At 48.1% G+C, this 15148-nt stretch overlaps 1 protein-coding gene across 1 annotated transcript in view; it reads right to left on the reverse strand.

Annotated features, from left to right (window-relative positions):
* Positions 1–11807: 11807 nt before the first annotated feature.
* Positions 11808–15148, reverse strand: part of ssrp1a (structure specific recognition protein 1a) — a 49247-nt gene continuing 45906 nt past the window's right edge. Inside the window, exons 14-18 of the mRNA XM_060063400.1 lie at positions 15000–15132; positions 14319–14486; positions 13358–13458; positions 12986–13238; positions 11808–12674 (exon numbers count right to left, since the gene is read on the reverse strand). Of these exons, the coding sequence (XP_059919383.1) occupies positions 12609–12674; positions 12986–13238; positions 13358–13458; positions 14319–14486; positions 15000–15132 (721 nt within the window). The 3' untranslated portion in view covers positions 11808–12608. The remainder of the gene's footprint in view (positions 12675–12985; positions 13239–13357; positions 13459–14318; positions 14487–14999; positions 15133–15148) is intronic.

Consider the following 15148-nt stretch of genomic DNA (forward strand, 5'->3'; position numbering starts at 1 on the left):
GCATAATAGGGCCCCTTTAACTGTTTGGTTGGTTTATTCAAATATCCTTATTATTAGCGCTTCTTATTAGGCTATGTAGCTTAAATAATGACATAATCAGGCCGTATAGAATGCAACATGTTTAATAGCCTAACTTTCAATAGATGAGGAAAAACATGAACGTCGCAATAACGAGGCATAGTGTTACGAGTAGCATATGTGTGTGCGGGAGAATGGCAGTGTGCGTATGGGTGTGTGAGTGACGTCAGCGAGTGAGTGGACGAGCGAGGAGAGCGAGCGGTAGCGCGTGTGTCTAGTGAAGAAGCGAACGAGTCCGGTAGAATAAAGTACCCATCCTGTCAATAATCGGTGGCCGCTTCATTCCGACCTATAAGCAGACAAACTGCCAGTCAAATCACACAAAACAATAGAGACAGGATCACACAGGCAATTTTTTTCGCGCTTGGCCCACTCTGGATAAATGTCGTTCATATCGCATATGAGGACTTCGACGGCTGTGGAGAAATGCAATCCTCCGTAGCCACGGAGAGCTGTGATCACAGAGAGGGCATCATGATCTCGTCACATATTTACGGCATCGATAGGAGGGGGCGCTGTCAGCAGACTATTATTTAGACAAATTATTAGCAAATTTCAATCGGACAATTTGACCGAAGAGTTAGAAAGGGCATATCGCGCTTCTGCCTTCTCACACCGCGAGACAGGTTCGTGGCTTTGAGTATCGCGATTTTCGGTTTGATACGCGTATCGTTACAGCCCTAGCATACTGATCAAAACAGGACGATACAAAAAAAGAGCCTATAGTGCAATTAAACGACTGCTTTGAACAAATGTCATTTGAACATAGCAGTCAGGCTACTGCTTCTTTGTTTTGAGCAAAAGGAAAATTATTATTATTATTTTTTTTTTTTGTAAATAAAATATTTGCGTTAATCGCGCGATAATTTTTTTAACGCCGTTAAAATTGGTTTGCGTTAACGCCGTTAATAACGCGTTTAACTGACAGCTCTAATACATATATATATATATATATATATACAAATATATATATACATACATACACACGCACACACACATATATATATATATATATGAATATCAGTGATATATACCACTGGTATTATTATATTAACCAGTGTCAAGCCAGCATACATTAAAAAACGAAATCTACTTTCGGTCTGACCAAATTCTTCGAAATAAAATTCAGCAATTCCTTAGTAGAAGGTTTAATGTGTAAAATATGGTCATATGGACAAAACTAAAATAATCATATCCATGGGGAAGGCCTGTTGAAATATAACATATAATGTATATTCTGTTATGAACACAATTTACACAAATAACGCCAGTCCTCAAATTCATAATCAGATGAAGGGTATAATTATCCAAATGATGAATCAAGGCCACTTCTTGCAAAAATATAAGTCAACTAACATCACTTTTGCCGCAGCTGCCAGCCGGCAGAAAGAAGGACGTTCCCTGTCCACCCGTGGGCCAGATGTCTCCTTTTGCATGTCGGCCTCAAAGTCACTTGAATGTAGCCTACCTACTACAGAATGCGCCCCGCTCATCATAATACCTCTGGTCCAAAAACAGCCATAACGGCTTTACACTTGGTTTCAAAAGTATGTGAAACTCTATTATCATTTTAATGTCTAAATATGTAGGATACTCATTGAGAAATGCTGGCTATTCGCATCATAACAGATGTAAATTTAACGAGACTTAGTTTGTCCGACATTTTCTCCGCTTTTCTCGCTTCTGAGGGACGTTTGTAGTTCGGTGAATCTGGCCATTAAGGAATGATCGTATCGTCTCTTCTGGCCTGGACCAGTAAAGACCAGTATTATTTTCTTGAGAAGAGAACATTTATTGAAATTAAATGTGATATAAATATTGATCAGTAAATTAATGTAGTATTATAGCTTATTATTTAAAAAATAGTGTTGCTTTGTGCAGTCCATGTAATGTTTACATTGACTTTGCGCGCGATTATGATGGCTAAATAAAGCCCTGGGAGCACAGGGCCGCTGACCTCTACCGTTCCACTGTTCGTTGTCCTTTGGCAGTAATACTAAATATTTAATATAAAGGGGGCATTGGCAATATGTGCATTCGTCTTCTTTTGCATTTGCGCATGCGATTGTTTGCGAAAGATGCGAGATAAGATAGAGGTCTCGATGATAATTAAGGGGAACACCTTAAGTAAGGTGACCAGATTACTGAAACAAAACATGGCCCATTGTGGTTTGGATGTCCACATAACAGAATATCAAATGTAATTTCTGAAGTAAAAGAAAGGGGACATACTGACTTTCTCCTAAATGTATTACTGTAGTAAATATATTTCCATCATGGTAAATGTCTTACTGTAGTCACTAATCTTGCACACAGGCCCTGTAGTTTACTCCAATGTGTTTTAAGCTTTGGTAAACCAGCCAACAACGACTCGAACAGGGAAGTCATCGATATTGTATTGAAAGTCTATTGATTATAATCAGCCACACCTGCTTAAATTATGAAGTCGATAACGCCGCTGCTTATCAGATAGACTTAAAACTAATTGCCAACCGTTTCAAAATAAGAATTTCATGGGCAAGCTGGAACATTTGGCATTTCAAAATGTATATATATTTGATATATTTCAAATATTACTGTGCAAGAGGGAAGTGCGAGAGAACCACCACCTCATCTCCAACCAACCCCCTTCTCCTGCTGGGAATGGAGCGGCCAACACAAAGGGAGTCCTGGCTCTTAAAAGCCACAGCAGGAGTAAAGTCGTGATCTCGCCAAAGCCAGTGAGCGCTTAAACCTCCACCTCCGTCCCACAGAGAGACCACAGCCTCTCCACTCTAAGTAGCCGGCCTGGTTAAATGGCCTCTTAACTGGTCTGCTACAAGTTGACACCGCATTGCAGGAGCAGACGGTACACCAACACAAACCAGGAGAAGAGGATTCAGGTGTCAGGGGAGGGGGCAGTCAAATGGTCAGAAGTGGGTCATTTGACTTGGCTGATGGGTTGTTTCATTGAAGGGGGGTTCACTGGAGGGGGGGGGGGGACCCTGGTGGTGACACTCACCCTGAATTGGAAGTTCAAATACTCCTATATTGTGATCCAAGACCTTTTCACGTTACATGTACCATTCTTGGACATATAAAGAAAGCTGCCATTCCTCTAGCCTTCAGGCCATCATGATCATAGGACCTCACATCCTGTTAGGGTGTGAGGTCCTCTGGGACCAAGTGATCGACCTCTAGGACCTCGACCTCCAGGACAATGACCTCTAGGCACATGTCATTGACCTCTAGGACCTCGACCACTAGGACCAGTGCCGTGTTCCGATATCCATACTTCTATGAGTAGACTTAAAAGAAGTACACTATCCACACTCACTAAGTGCGCTAATTTTCAGATGTCAGTGTTGTTCCAAATCGAATACTCCGTGGTGCATTAACCGGAAATTACGATCACGACTGCCGCCACGGCTCCTTCCCCTGCAATAAACATCCCGCTTTGAACGGTGAACTCTATACGCCTAGCTGTTATAAAAACGATAGTTATGTTATTATAACTCTAGTTCTATGATTGTGGGCTTGTCCCGTGTCGAGTGAGCTTTGACGCCCAATGGTGGCGCTAAGCCTTGCCGACCGTAGGCTAAGTAAATACCCTCACATATCCAGCGAGATAACCGCTGTTTAGAGAGAGCGCGGCCCCTGCTAGCGTCGCTATAACACACAAACAACTGTTGCGTGGAGCGGAACGCGGCCGAAAAGTTTCACGTACATAGCCAGCACCCGTACAGGGCACAGGAGCTGCAACTCCGCCTCCGCCTCACTAGAATGAGGCGGGGGGTGAAAAGCCTTAAGCACAATATCGCTCGACCGGAAAGAACTATTAATGTTCTTAGGGAGGAACGCAGGATTAGGTCTGAGCAGCACAAAGGAGCTGTCCTCGCTAAGCAACAAGCAGCTCGGGCTGACAGACAGAGCGGTCAGCTCACAGGCCCTCTTGGCAGAAACCAAAGCCAATAAGAGCGCCGTTATAAAGGACAGGACATCCAAAGGGGCCTGAGACAGAGGCTCGAAAGGGTCCCTGGACAACCCGCGCAACACGGTGGGGAGATCCCAGCGTGGTGTAAGCACGCGCGAAACAGGCCTGACCCGTCTAGCCCCACACAAGAACCTCTTGACCAGTGGATGGCTGAAGATCGGTCCACCATCACAGCCCGCATGGCCAGCCGAAACAGCTGCCGCATAGACCTTGATTGTGGAGAAAGCCAAACCTTTCTCCAATAAGTGCTGTAGAAACGCAAGCACGCTTCCCACCTCGCAATGGGATGGGACAGTGTGGTTCCTGTCACACCAATCAGAGAAAGCACACCACTTCGCCGCATAGAGGGAAGAAGTAGAAGGCGCACGAGCACCCTGAATAGTGTTGATAACCGCTTCAGGCAAACCTTTGCCCTGCAGGATCAACCTCTCAGGAGCCAGACCAACAACCGTCCCGATACAGCGGGCGGGTGGTGCACCGTCCCATGGGCCTGTGAAAGCGCATCCGGTCTGAACGGTACCGGCCACGGCGCCGTCCGTGAGAGCGCCGCTGTCACACCAAATTTGTACCGTGTTCCAAATTTGTACCGGGTACGTCATCCTTACGTAATCCATTGCAAACCTGCCTGGCAACAGACGATCGCGTCGAATCACGTAGGAAGGTTCAAGAACATTCGCAAACTCGTTCATTGAGCGCGACAAGACAGATAACTTATTTTACAAATTACATTTATTAGCGTTCCTAACTTTAGATTTGTATTGCATTGAATTGTTTAAATCGCATTTAGCTAGTAACCTGAGTGTTTAGCGTGTTGTAAACCGAGTGTTTAACGTTCTCATAGTCTAGCTAGCTAGCTTGTCTTCATTTAATTTACATAGATAGATTTTAGGTGTATAGGTTTTTGTTGTTGATTGAAAATGGTGTCATTTAATTCTATTTTGTTGTATCTGTCATCTCAGATGTATGAAGCAGGTTGCTCTCTCAAGGAGAAACGGCAGATCCGGAGGGATGCAAAAAAATTCACTCTTAAAGGTATTCTTTAATCAAATAAATAACATTTTATGCCGTCCATCTTAATTCAACTTCCATTTTAACAAATGAGTAGGCCCTGCAAAGGAAACTGAATTGAGTTATAAGCAATCTACAGCTGATGCATTGCTGATATATGTTCTCTCCCTCTTTAGGGAATTGTATGTACTACCTTGGGGAGAATGGCGATTCAATGAGGAGGGTGATCCTCACTGAGAAAGAGAAGGTTGAGGTTGCTGACAGAAGTCCATGCTGGCCACTTTGGAGTCAAGAGGATGCTGGACAAGATCAACCAACGCTTCTACTGGAAGGCAATTACCAAAGATGTTCATGAATGGGCAAGTGACCAATTTGTTGAAGTTGTGTTTGATCCAGATGAGCTCTAATATTTCCTGTGATACGCAGAGGCACATGAGATTAAAAGAATAACTTATAGTGATTGCCTTATATTAGTAATTGTTCATTCAAACTACTGTGACACGCAAAGAAAATCGCCTCTACTCTAGAGCATATTATTAAATCTGTTGTGTTTAATTTCCTTGTGTTGTAAAGGTGAAAACCTGTATGTCATGCCAGAGGTTTGAGCGAGTGAATACAGAGGCACCAGAGTTGAAGCCCATCAAACCAAAAGTCACCATGGCATATGATTGGTGAGATATCTTGCTTTTGGGTTCTGTGAAATGGCTACAACCTCTGGAAGTCAGTTTAATTTGTATTATTTTCTTAATGTATTGTATTGCCTTTTCTATCTCCCTAACGTCATGGCCTGTGGGCATGTGTTTATGGTCTGCTTGCTTTTCCAGGGAAGACTGTCCGACTGCAGTGGCCTGACATACAGCAGCAGGCAGGTGGATCAGATTGCAGACTGTTTGCTATTGCCAACAGTTTTGCTCTCTGCAGCGGTGAGGGTCCCACTACAGTCCTACTATACTATCAAGGATAAATGCGCAGTCACCTCTTTTCCCTTTTTTCAGGCTGGAGAAGTGCAACTCTTCCCTAGAGCCATGAGGTCCCCCCTGCCGAGCCATTCGCCATTGATGTGCACTGCCTCTGCAGACGGACCAACGGGCAAGGAAAGGCACCTCTGGTCCCATGCAGGTGTGGTAGGCCCTTTCACCAGTCCTGTCTTTCCCATGTACAGAATATTTATGAATACATTTGTCCAAATTGTCAAATCATATTCTAACTATTCTGCACAGTCTTCTTCCTTTGTAGGACTGGTAGGTTTGAGTCCCTTTGCTGGAGAGTTATTTGATTCTTGTTAATATTCAGATTTTCCTTAATAGTTCTACTGTCAATATTGCTGTTTGTACGTTATGGATATTGTATATATTTAATGCATCTTCTAAACAGTATAATATAGCCTGATAAATGATTAATTTCTGGAATACATAATACAGTATATGTTTAACACTTTTGCTATTTTTGATTGTACAGCACTTTGGTCAACCGTTTGTTTTTAAATGTGTTCTATAAATACATTTGAGTTGAGTTGCGTCAGCCTTAAAACCACCCCCCCAAAAAAACCCTCTCTAAAGGTCTGTACCTTGACGTCGGTGAGTGGGCTTACTACTCAAACATACCATTTTTCCCATTCCATTTCTGTTTTTCATTGTGGATTTGTTTCCTTCTTCGTCTATCCTTATCTCAAAGACATCGTGACAGGAAGAGTTTACCATGCAGAGGCCAAGAACACCAGGGACATCAAGAATCAGCATCTTCTGGAAGTGTGGTGCATCAGCCTGAACCTGGAACAAGCTAGACCTGTCACTCAGCGCTTATAAATGACATGCATCAAGAAACTGCATTATCACCTTTTATCCAAAAGGTGATAATCATCAATCTTATATGATCATTACATATAAGATTGTTGTCAATGTTAGTTGTATGTCTGAGGCAAATAATTAAGTGTTATTAATTTGTGGCCTGGTGTTAGATTAATTGAAATGAGACTGAGATTGGTTTAAGTGATGCTATGTGTAAGGTATTGTCAGTATGTAGTGTTAGTGCAGTGGACAATAGTGCAAACAGTGTTAATATATTCTACATAGAGAAGACAGACGGGTTCAGAAAATGATTCATGCCCTAGCGTTCAGATTGATTTAACTCCTCCTGAGATGAGATAACAACTAGCATCATTAATCCTATTCTTAGATCACAAAATATCTGCCACTTTGTTAAATAAATATATTTCCCCATACTGTGCTTGTTTTGTTTTCATTTTCAATTTTACCTTAAGGTTTAGTCCAAAAAAATACTATATCAAGGATATTATTTTAAGTTATCTACTTTTCTATACATATATTCTAAACTTATTTATTCATATTATCAATGTATTTATATCTTTCCTTAAACAGTAATAGCTTAATGTTATGGGGATAACGTGAATAATAATAAAAAACATTTACCAGTTAGTAAATGCCTGCTCACCTATTTATCTATTACCTATAATCTATCTATTATCTAAATCAAATTAAGGCAATTAAATTAACACAAGCTAGCTAGACTATGATACACTTTAAACACTAGGTTTGCTAGCTAAATTCGATGAAACAATTAAATGCAATACAAATATAAAGTAAAAACAAGTGTTATCTAGCGATCCGTTATCTGTATAATGTTATTTCGTCTTTGGCAACATGAGCGCAAATGTTTTTTGAAACCTGCTTTATACACTCAGTTTACTAGCTAAATTCGATTAAACAATTCCGTACAATACAAATATAAAGTAAAAACAAGTGTTATCTAGCGATCAGTTATCTGTATTATGTTATTTCATCTTTGGCAACATGAGCGGGAATGTTTTTTGAAACCTGCCTGGCAACGGACAACCCCTTACGTAATCGGTTGTTCGTTGCCTGGCAACGGACAACTGATTACGTACCCGGTACAAATTTGGCACCCGGTACAAATTTGGTGTGACACCGCCAGCTCTGGAAACCACAGAGCAGAGCGGTTCACCGGAGCCACTATAATCAGGGACAATCTCTCCTGTCTGACTGGTTCCAGAAGAGGAAGGATCAGCTGGAGCGGGGGAAACGCATACAAGAGAACCCGCGGCCAAGGTGTGTGCGCCAACGCATCCAGCCCCAACGGGGGAAGATCCCGAGGGTCGAGAGAGAACCACCACCTGCAGTGTGTGTTCTCCCTGCACACGAACAGGTCCACCTGAGCTGTCCCGAACCTCTGCCAGATCAGTCTGACAATGTCGGGATGCAACCGCCGCGAGACATGAGGTCCGCCCCGAAGTTCTGGGCGCACGCGATATGCAGGGCTCTCAGACTGAGGAGATACTGATGAGCCCAAAGCCAGAGCTCGACCGCCTTTTGGTGGAGAGCAGAGGAGCGCACTCCCCCCTGTTTGTTTATGTACGCCACCACCGACACACTGTCTGTCCTGATCAGAACGTGGCGGCCACGCACCAGGTGAAAGAAATGCAACAGCACTTTCCTCACAGCGTCGAGTTCCAACACATTTATGTGGACTGTAGGGGGCGTGCGCCACTCGCCTCCCACCGAGTGAGAGAGGCACGTTCCTCCCCAACCCGTCAACGAGGCGTCCGTGAAGACCACTACGTAGGACGTCACTCTGCCCAGGGGAACGCCCCTGAGAAGGGCGGGGGGGTTCCCCAATATTCCAGGTCCGGTGACACCGAACGGGGTAGGAGGAGCACCCTGAGCTTGTGTCGCACGGGGTCCAACCGTTGGCGAGCAAACCACCGCTGGAGTCTGCGCATAAAGAGCAGACCCAGGGGAACCACGGGATGGGCGGCTGCCATCAGCCCTAACAGGCGCATGGTGGACAGCGCGGTCACGTTTCTGAGAACACGAAAGCAAGAGAGCGTCAGGATGGCATCCCGCCGAGGAGGCGAGAGCATCGCTGTCATGGCGGCTGAGTCTAGGCAAAGCCCCAAGTAGACTATCTGCCGGCCGGGGAGCGGGAAACTCTTCTCCCAGTTGATGGCAAAACCCAGGAAAGAGATGGTTTATCACCGTCATGGTGTCCCTTCTCGCAGCTTCCTCTGAGTCGCTCAGAATAAGTAGGTCGTCGAGGTAGAAGAGAACCCTCTTACCCTGACGCCTGAGCGGCCCAAACGCCGTCTCCACACACTTCGAGAAGGTGCACGGGGCCAGGGAGTAGCCGAATGGCAGGCACTGGTACTCGTACGCCACCCCCATAAAGGCAAAACTGAGAAACTTCCTGTGCGCCTGCCGAACAGGGACGTGGAAGTAAGCATCCTTGAGATCCAGGGACGTGGAAGTAAGCATCCTTGAGATCCAGGGATGTGGACCAGTGGCCCTCTCTCACACATCGGAGCAGCGCTCTGATGTGTGAATTTCTGTGTTCTGAATGTTCTGAATTTCCTCGCGGCAACGAATCTGTTGAACATGCGAAGATCCAGAATAGGTCTCATCTCCCCTGACTGCTTGGAAACCAGGAAGTAGCGGGAGTAGAACCCTCGATGTGACTCGTGGGGGGGAACGACAGTGATGGCCCCCTTCTCCAAGAGGCGGGCCACCTCCGCTGCCAGAGCCCTGCTTGCCACCGGATCCCGTAGCCTGGTCTCCACCAACCCCATAAAGGGTGGGGGACGGCGCTTGAACTGTATGGGATGACCCCATCTCAACATGTTGCCCAACCACGATGGTAGAACGCACCGCTCTAGCCAACACTCGAAGCGGTCGGAGAGTGGGCGAGCTGACAGCTGAGGAACGCCCTCCAGGAATCACCCGTATTCCTCGGCCCCTACCGCCTCCACACAGTGTGTGGACCAAGGGGGGCATCCCATGAAAGGGAGGAGGCTCAGCGAGCGTGGTAGACGTCACAGAGCTAGTCGCTGTACAAACAGCGAGCTGTCTAGACGCCGCGCTCGTGTCCGCTGAACAGGCAACGAGCCGTCTAGCCGTAGCACTCATGACTGTCCGCTGGCTGTAACCACAGCGCGCAGACCCGTCCTCTCGCCTTCCACAGACTGTAGAAGGGAGGTAGAGGGGATTATGTGGGAAACTAGGAAACTAGTACAAGCGTCCGTATCCACGGGCTTGTTTGATGAGTCTCTAGCCCGCCCACAAAGCTCAAAGGGACGCCGCTTCTTTGAAGCAGGTGAACCAGAGGTTATGTAAACACACCCTCCGGCTGCCAGCCTACAGCCATCTGGCTGAGGGGGGGGGGGGGGGGAGTTTAGGGAGCATGTACTGGCGTTCGGTCGAACGGTCTTTCTTTTCTTTATTTTAAAATAAGAAAAAGTGGGCGCAAGTTTGCGGAACTTCTGGCCCGCGGTGCTGCTCCCCCCCGCTGCTGCTGCGACTGCCGCTGCGGCATCGGGGTTGGAGGCGGCGACCTGGAGCGCTGGAACCGGTCTGGACCCCGCTTCCTCCCGGCCTGCTGGTGGGAGGAGCCGGCCTGCTGGTGAGCAAGCACCTCCGAGAACCGGGGCCCAAATAGTCCATCCAGAGCTAATGGGCCCTGGACGAGGCTGGCCCGCTCTCGTTCCGGAACCGCGGTGTGAGAGCCATACGGCCCTCTGGATCATTGTGGCCCACGCCATATGCCGGCCGGCCGAAACGGCTACCGGCTGCCACAGCTGAAGGATGGCGCTGGAGAAGCGGGAAACCGGCAGCCATCTTGCAGCCTCCTCCGGGCCGTAAGCCTGCCTGCCAGCCGACAAGGAGACCAGGGCAGAGGAGAGCAGGGCGATGTTGTTGACCGCCGCCGCAGACTGCGAAGCACAGACGAACACCCTGTCCGTCAGGCCAGTAATCTGCTTCTGGAGGCGGTCGGGGGGCAGCGGCTTCTCGTTAGGACGCCATCCGGCGCCCGGACAGAGAAGCGCTGCCAGGGAAGGCTCCAGGCTCCCCCTCGCCTGAGTATCAGCCCACCCTTCCACGTTGGTGAAGCCAGTGAAGGCCCACACCGGGGGCGAGTGGCGGGGCCGGCATAGGGATGCCATTGATGGCCGCCGCCTCAACCATGATTTCGCCGAAGAGATCGGTCATCCAGCGCGGTCTCACTCGGGACGATAGTGGCTTCGGTGGAAGCCCCGGAGCGGGAGAACTCGGACGCAGAGCCAGGAAAGACGTCGTCCAAGGAGGCAACGCTGTCAACCTCGAAGCACTCGTCGGCGTCCGGAACTTCGGCCCCGAAGATGTCGATGGCCTCCTCAGCGAGATCCACCGACGGGGAGAAAAAGAGGTGCCTGGAGAGGAGCCCCTCTTCAGGTAGCATGCGGCAGGCGACGCAGGAGGCAGGGGCAACCAAGGCAGCCGCGGCGTGTTCAGCGCCGAGGCACCTGAAACATGCCCGGTGTCCGTCACCCGGAGCCAGGGAGGCGGGACAGGAAGCGCACTGAGGCCCTGAAAAGGTCCCGCCAGCTCTTACAGGAGCACTCTCCAGTGGCCCTGAAAAGGGCCGTTGGTCCATGGCCTCGCCCACGCCGCTGCCACGGTCATCTTCAGGTTGGAAGTCATATCTTCTTTTTCCGTTGATCAGTACAAATCGCTGAAAGAAAAGGGAGGATGGGCCAAGGTGTGTGCGCCAACGCATCCACCCCCAACGGGGGAAGATCCCGAGGGTCGAGAGAGAACCACCACCTGCAGTGTTGCATATACACGGTGCCGTGGGAATGCGGGTGGTGCCCACGTTGATTGGTGCATAGTTGAAATTTTTCAACTATGCACGATGGAGCTATTATTAAGAACCGGACGATGCACTACAGGGTATCTCGGTGTAAAGTGTTCTGGTTATTCTTTATTCCGTATCCGTTAAAAAGTCCACCGTGTTGACGTCACACGTGTTCTCTGTTTGGCTCAAATATCTGGTCCAGGCAGCCACGCCCACAGAGGTCGATTTGGGCAGAGTTCAGACTGATTGCGTGGTGGGTCACATGCTCAGGCTGGTGTTCAGGTACCATGCTTCATCTGGTCAGCACCTCGGCTGTTAGGATTAAAAATGGTAATTCTGATCTCTTACTCTAGAGATCTATAATGAATAGAAGATCACATTCAAACCCGAAATTTTTTACAAAAAAAATCATTTAATCAGTCTGAAAATAAAAAAAACACCAGACCCCCACTGGGTTGGATTCAAGTTCTGACATTGAAACAAGAAACAAACATAACAGCTACTCATCGTGCTCCTACCCAGCACACACCTTCTAAAAGCTGTTGCAGTTCTTCAACGCTATAATTCTAAAACCAACCCCTGGTCCCCATGACAACTACCTTTCAATAAGGGTTGTTTGATGAGCCGGTTTGTAGCGATGACAGCAGGATAACACAACTCCAGAATTAGTTAATTTCAAAGTTGTGAGAAGCTCTTTTTAACGGCTGTCATTCAAAGGAACCATTTTGAATGGAATTCAATAAACTAAAAAAGCAGGAAATGAGCGTGTAACCAAAGTCCGGTTTTCTTGCGGCCTGGATTGCGAAGAAACAGTGATGGGTTTAGCAGGAGAAACGCACAGAGGAGTACAAAGGTTGGTCCTTGAGTTGTGTATTTAATGGCTGTAGAGTGTGCGCTCTGTGCGTGTTCAGTCTGACTCCTCGGGCTCCGAGCTGTGGGGAGTCGACGCCTCCTCCTCCTCCTCCTCAGACTCCTGGGGAGAGAAACCAAAGTCTTATTATGTTCTTAAGATATTACTTCATTTATTCCTCCTGCCCATGTACTGATGGACACGGTCTCAGTGGGCTTTAAGACATGGAACTCCGACTGAGCCGGAGTCAGGTGTGTTTGGGGAGTGGAGGAGGGATGGGATTCTTACCCTGGCTGCTTTATCCAAATGCTGAATATATATGCATTACATATATTATTATATATATATACACACACTCACTGAATAAAATGTATGATCATAGAGGGACTGAACCTCAGCATGTCGGACCCTTCTCCAGCGGTATGTCAGCTCACCTCTTTGCTCTCAGCCTTGGCCTTAGATTTAGATTTGGACTTGGACTTGGACTTGGACTTGCTCTTGCCCTCGGTCTCTGACGCGCTGTCCTCACTCGTCTCGATGAACTCCTTGCTCTTAAAGCTGTCATTGCCTCCTCCACCAACGCCTCCTCCTCCTCCGCCACCACCTCCTCCTCGCTCCTTCTCTTTCTCTGCTCCGGCAGACTTCCTCTTCTTCTCCTCCTTCTTGGCTGGTTTCTTCTTGGCCTCCCTGGAAGATTCAGAGACAAACACATCAGCATCAGGGAGGTTAGGAATCCACTGATCACAGTTAAGTGTAAGGGAGGGAGGTTATGCACTGATCTCAGTTAAGGGTAAGGGGGTATGTACTTCTTGGCGGCCAGGGCGGAGACTCCCTCGCTGCTCTCGTTGTACTCCTGCTTGGCCTTCTCGTACGCCTTCCTCGCCTCCACAGCCTTACCGTCCCACTCCTAGACCCCCAGGGAGGGGGAGGGGAGGAGAGAGAGGGAAGGAGAGAGGGAGAGGGGAGCGAGGGAGGGAGAGGGAGGGAAAGACAACGTTACAGTGGAGAGGTCCAAGAAGGAAACCGATAATTATGTTATTATAACTCTAGTTCTATGATTGCAGGCGTAGCCGCAGGGACGCTGGAAGTGGGGGGGCTGCAGCCCCCCCTGGTGGCGAGAGGCTGAATGTGAAATGCAAAAACCCCCGTGGAAATAAATACATAAATATATCAGACTATTATTATACTTTTGTCATTTTATTGACATAACTCAAACAATATATTTGACTATAGATATCACAAGCAGTATAAAAGAAATGAAACTCTCACCGAAGTCCGTAGGTCCTTGCCCAGCCCCCTTCACATCTCCCCTAACCCTAATCTTAACCCTTACCTTATCCCACCTTACCTCCTTGCCCAGCCCCCTCCACATCTTCCCAAACCCTTATCTTAACTCCCTGACCTCCTTGCCCAGCCCCCCCAACTCTTATCTTAACCCCCTCATCCCTTGTCCTCCTTGCCCAGCCCCCTCCACATCTCGCCCAACCCTTATCTTATCCCCCTCACCTCCTTGCCCAGCCCCCTCCACATCTCCCCTAACCCTTCCCATAACCCTTATCTTATCCCCCTCACCTCCTTGCCCAGCCCCCTCCACATCTCCCCTAACCCTTCCCATAACCCTTATCTTAACCCCCTCACCTCCTTGTCCATCCCCTTCCACATCTCCCCTAACCCTAATCTTAACCATTACCTTATCCCCACTTACCTCCTTGCCCAGCCCCCTCCACATCTCCCCAAACCCTTATCTTAACCTCTTAACCCCCTCACCTCCTTGTCTTCCTTGCCCAGCCCCCTCCACATCTCTCCGGCCTTCTTGGAGATCTCCGTGACCGAGATGCCGGGGTTCTCGCCCTTGATGCGCTCGCGGCTGGCGTTGAGCCACAGCATGTAGGCGCTCATGGGCCGCTTGGGCCCGCCCACGTCCTTCTGCTTCTTCTACAGACAGAGAGGTCCGTGGTCAACCAACACAAACAGGTCCGTGGTCAACCAACACAACAGGTCCGTGGTCAACCACTGCTAGGCACAACATTAGATCTTTAGATTAATTATTTTAATCAAACTCTATTAAAACAAAGCCAAAACTATTTGGGCTCATTCACTGAAGGCTCCAGCGGCTGGTTCATCCTAATGTTTAGAATTAAAATGTTCTATAATTTTTTTTAAATCAAAATCAATGTGCCAAATAAGGCTAGTTTCCTCTGCTGGTTACAAAAAACCTACAATGATGGGCCCCAATGATGGATCACCACTGAGGGCCGGATGGATCACCACTGAGGGCCTGATGGTTCACCACTGAGGGCCTGATGGTTCACCACTGAGGGCCTGAAGGATCACCACTGAGGGCCTGATGGATCCTCACTGAGGGCCTGATGGATCCTCACTGAGGGCCTGATGGATCCTCACTGAGGGCCTGATGGATCCTCAATGCGGGCCTGATGGATCACTCACCTCCCTGCGGGGCTTCCTCTCCTTCTTCTCCTTCACCACCTTGGGCTTCTTGGCCTTCTTCTTGCTCTTTTCCTCCTGGTCGCTGCCCCCCTCCCCTTCGCTGCTGTCGCTCTCTGACGCGTTGCTGTCGTACCTGGGGAGGGAGAGGA

The sequence above is a fragment of the Gadus macrocephalus genome, chromosome 10, assembly GCF_031168955.1.
Source record: "Gadus macrocephalus chromosome 10, ASM3116895v1".
NCBI classification, from domain to species: domain Eukaryota; kingdom Metazoa; phylum Chordata; class Actinopteri; order Gadiformes; family Gadidae; genus Gadus; species Gadus macrocephalus.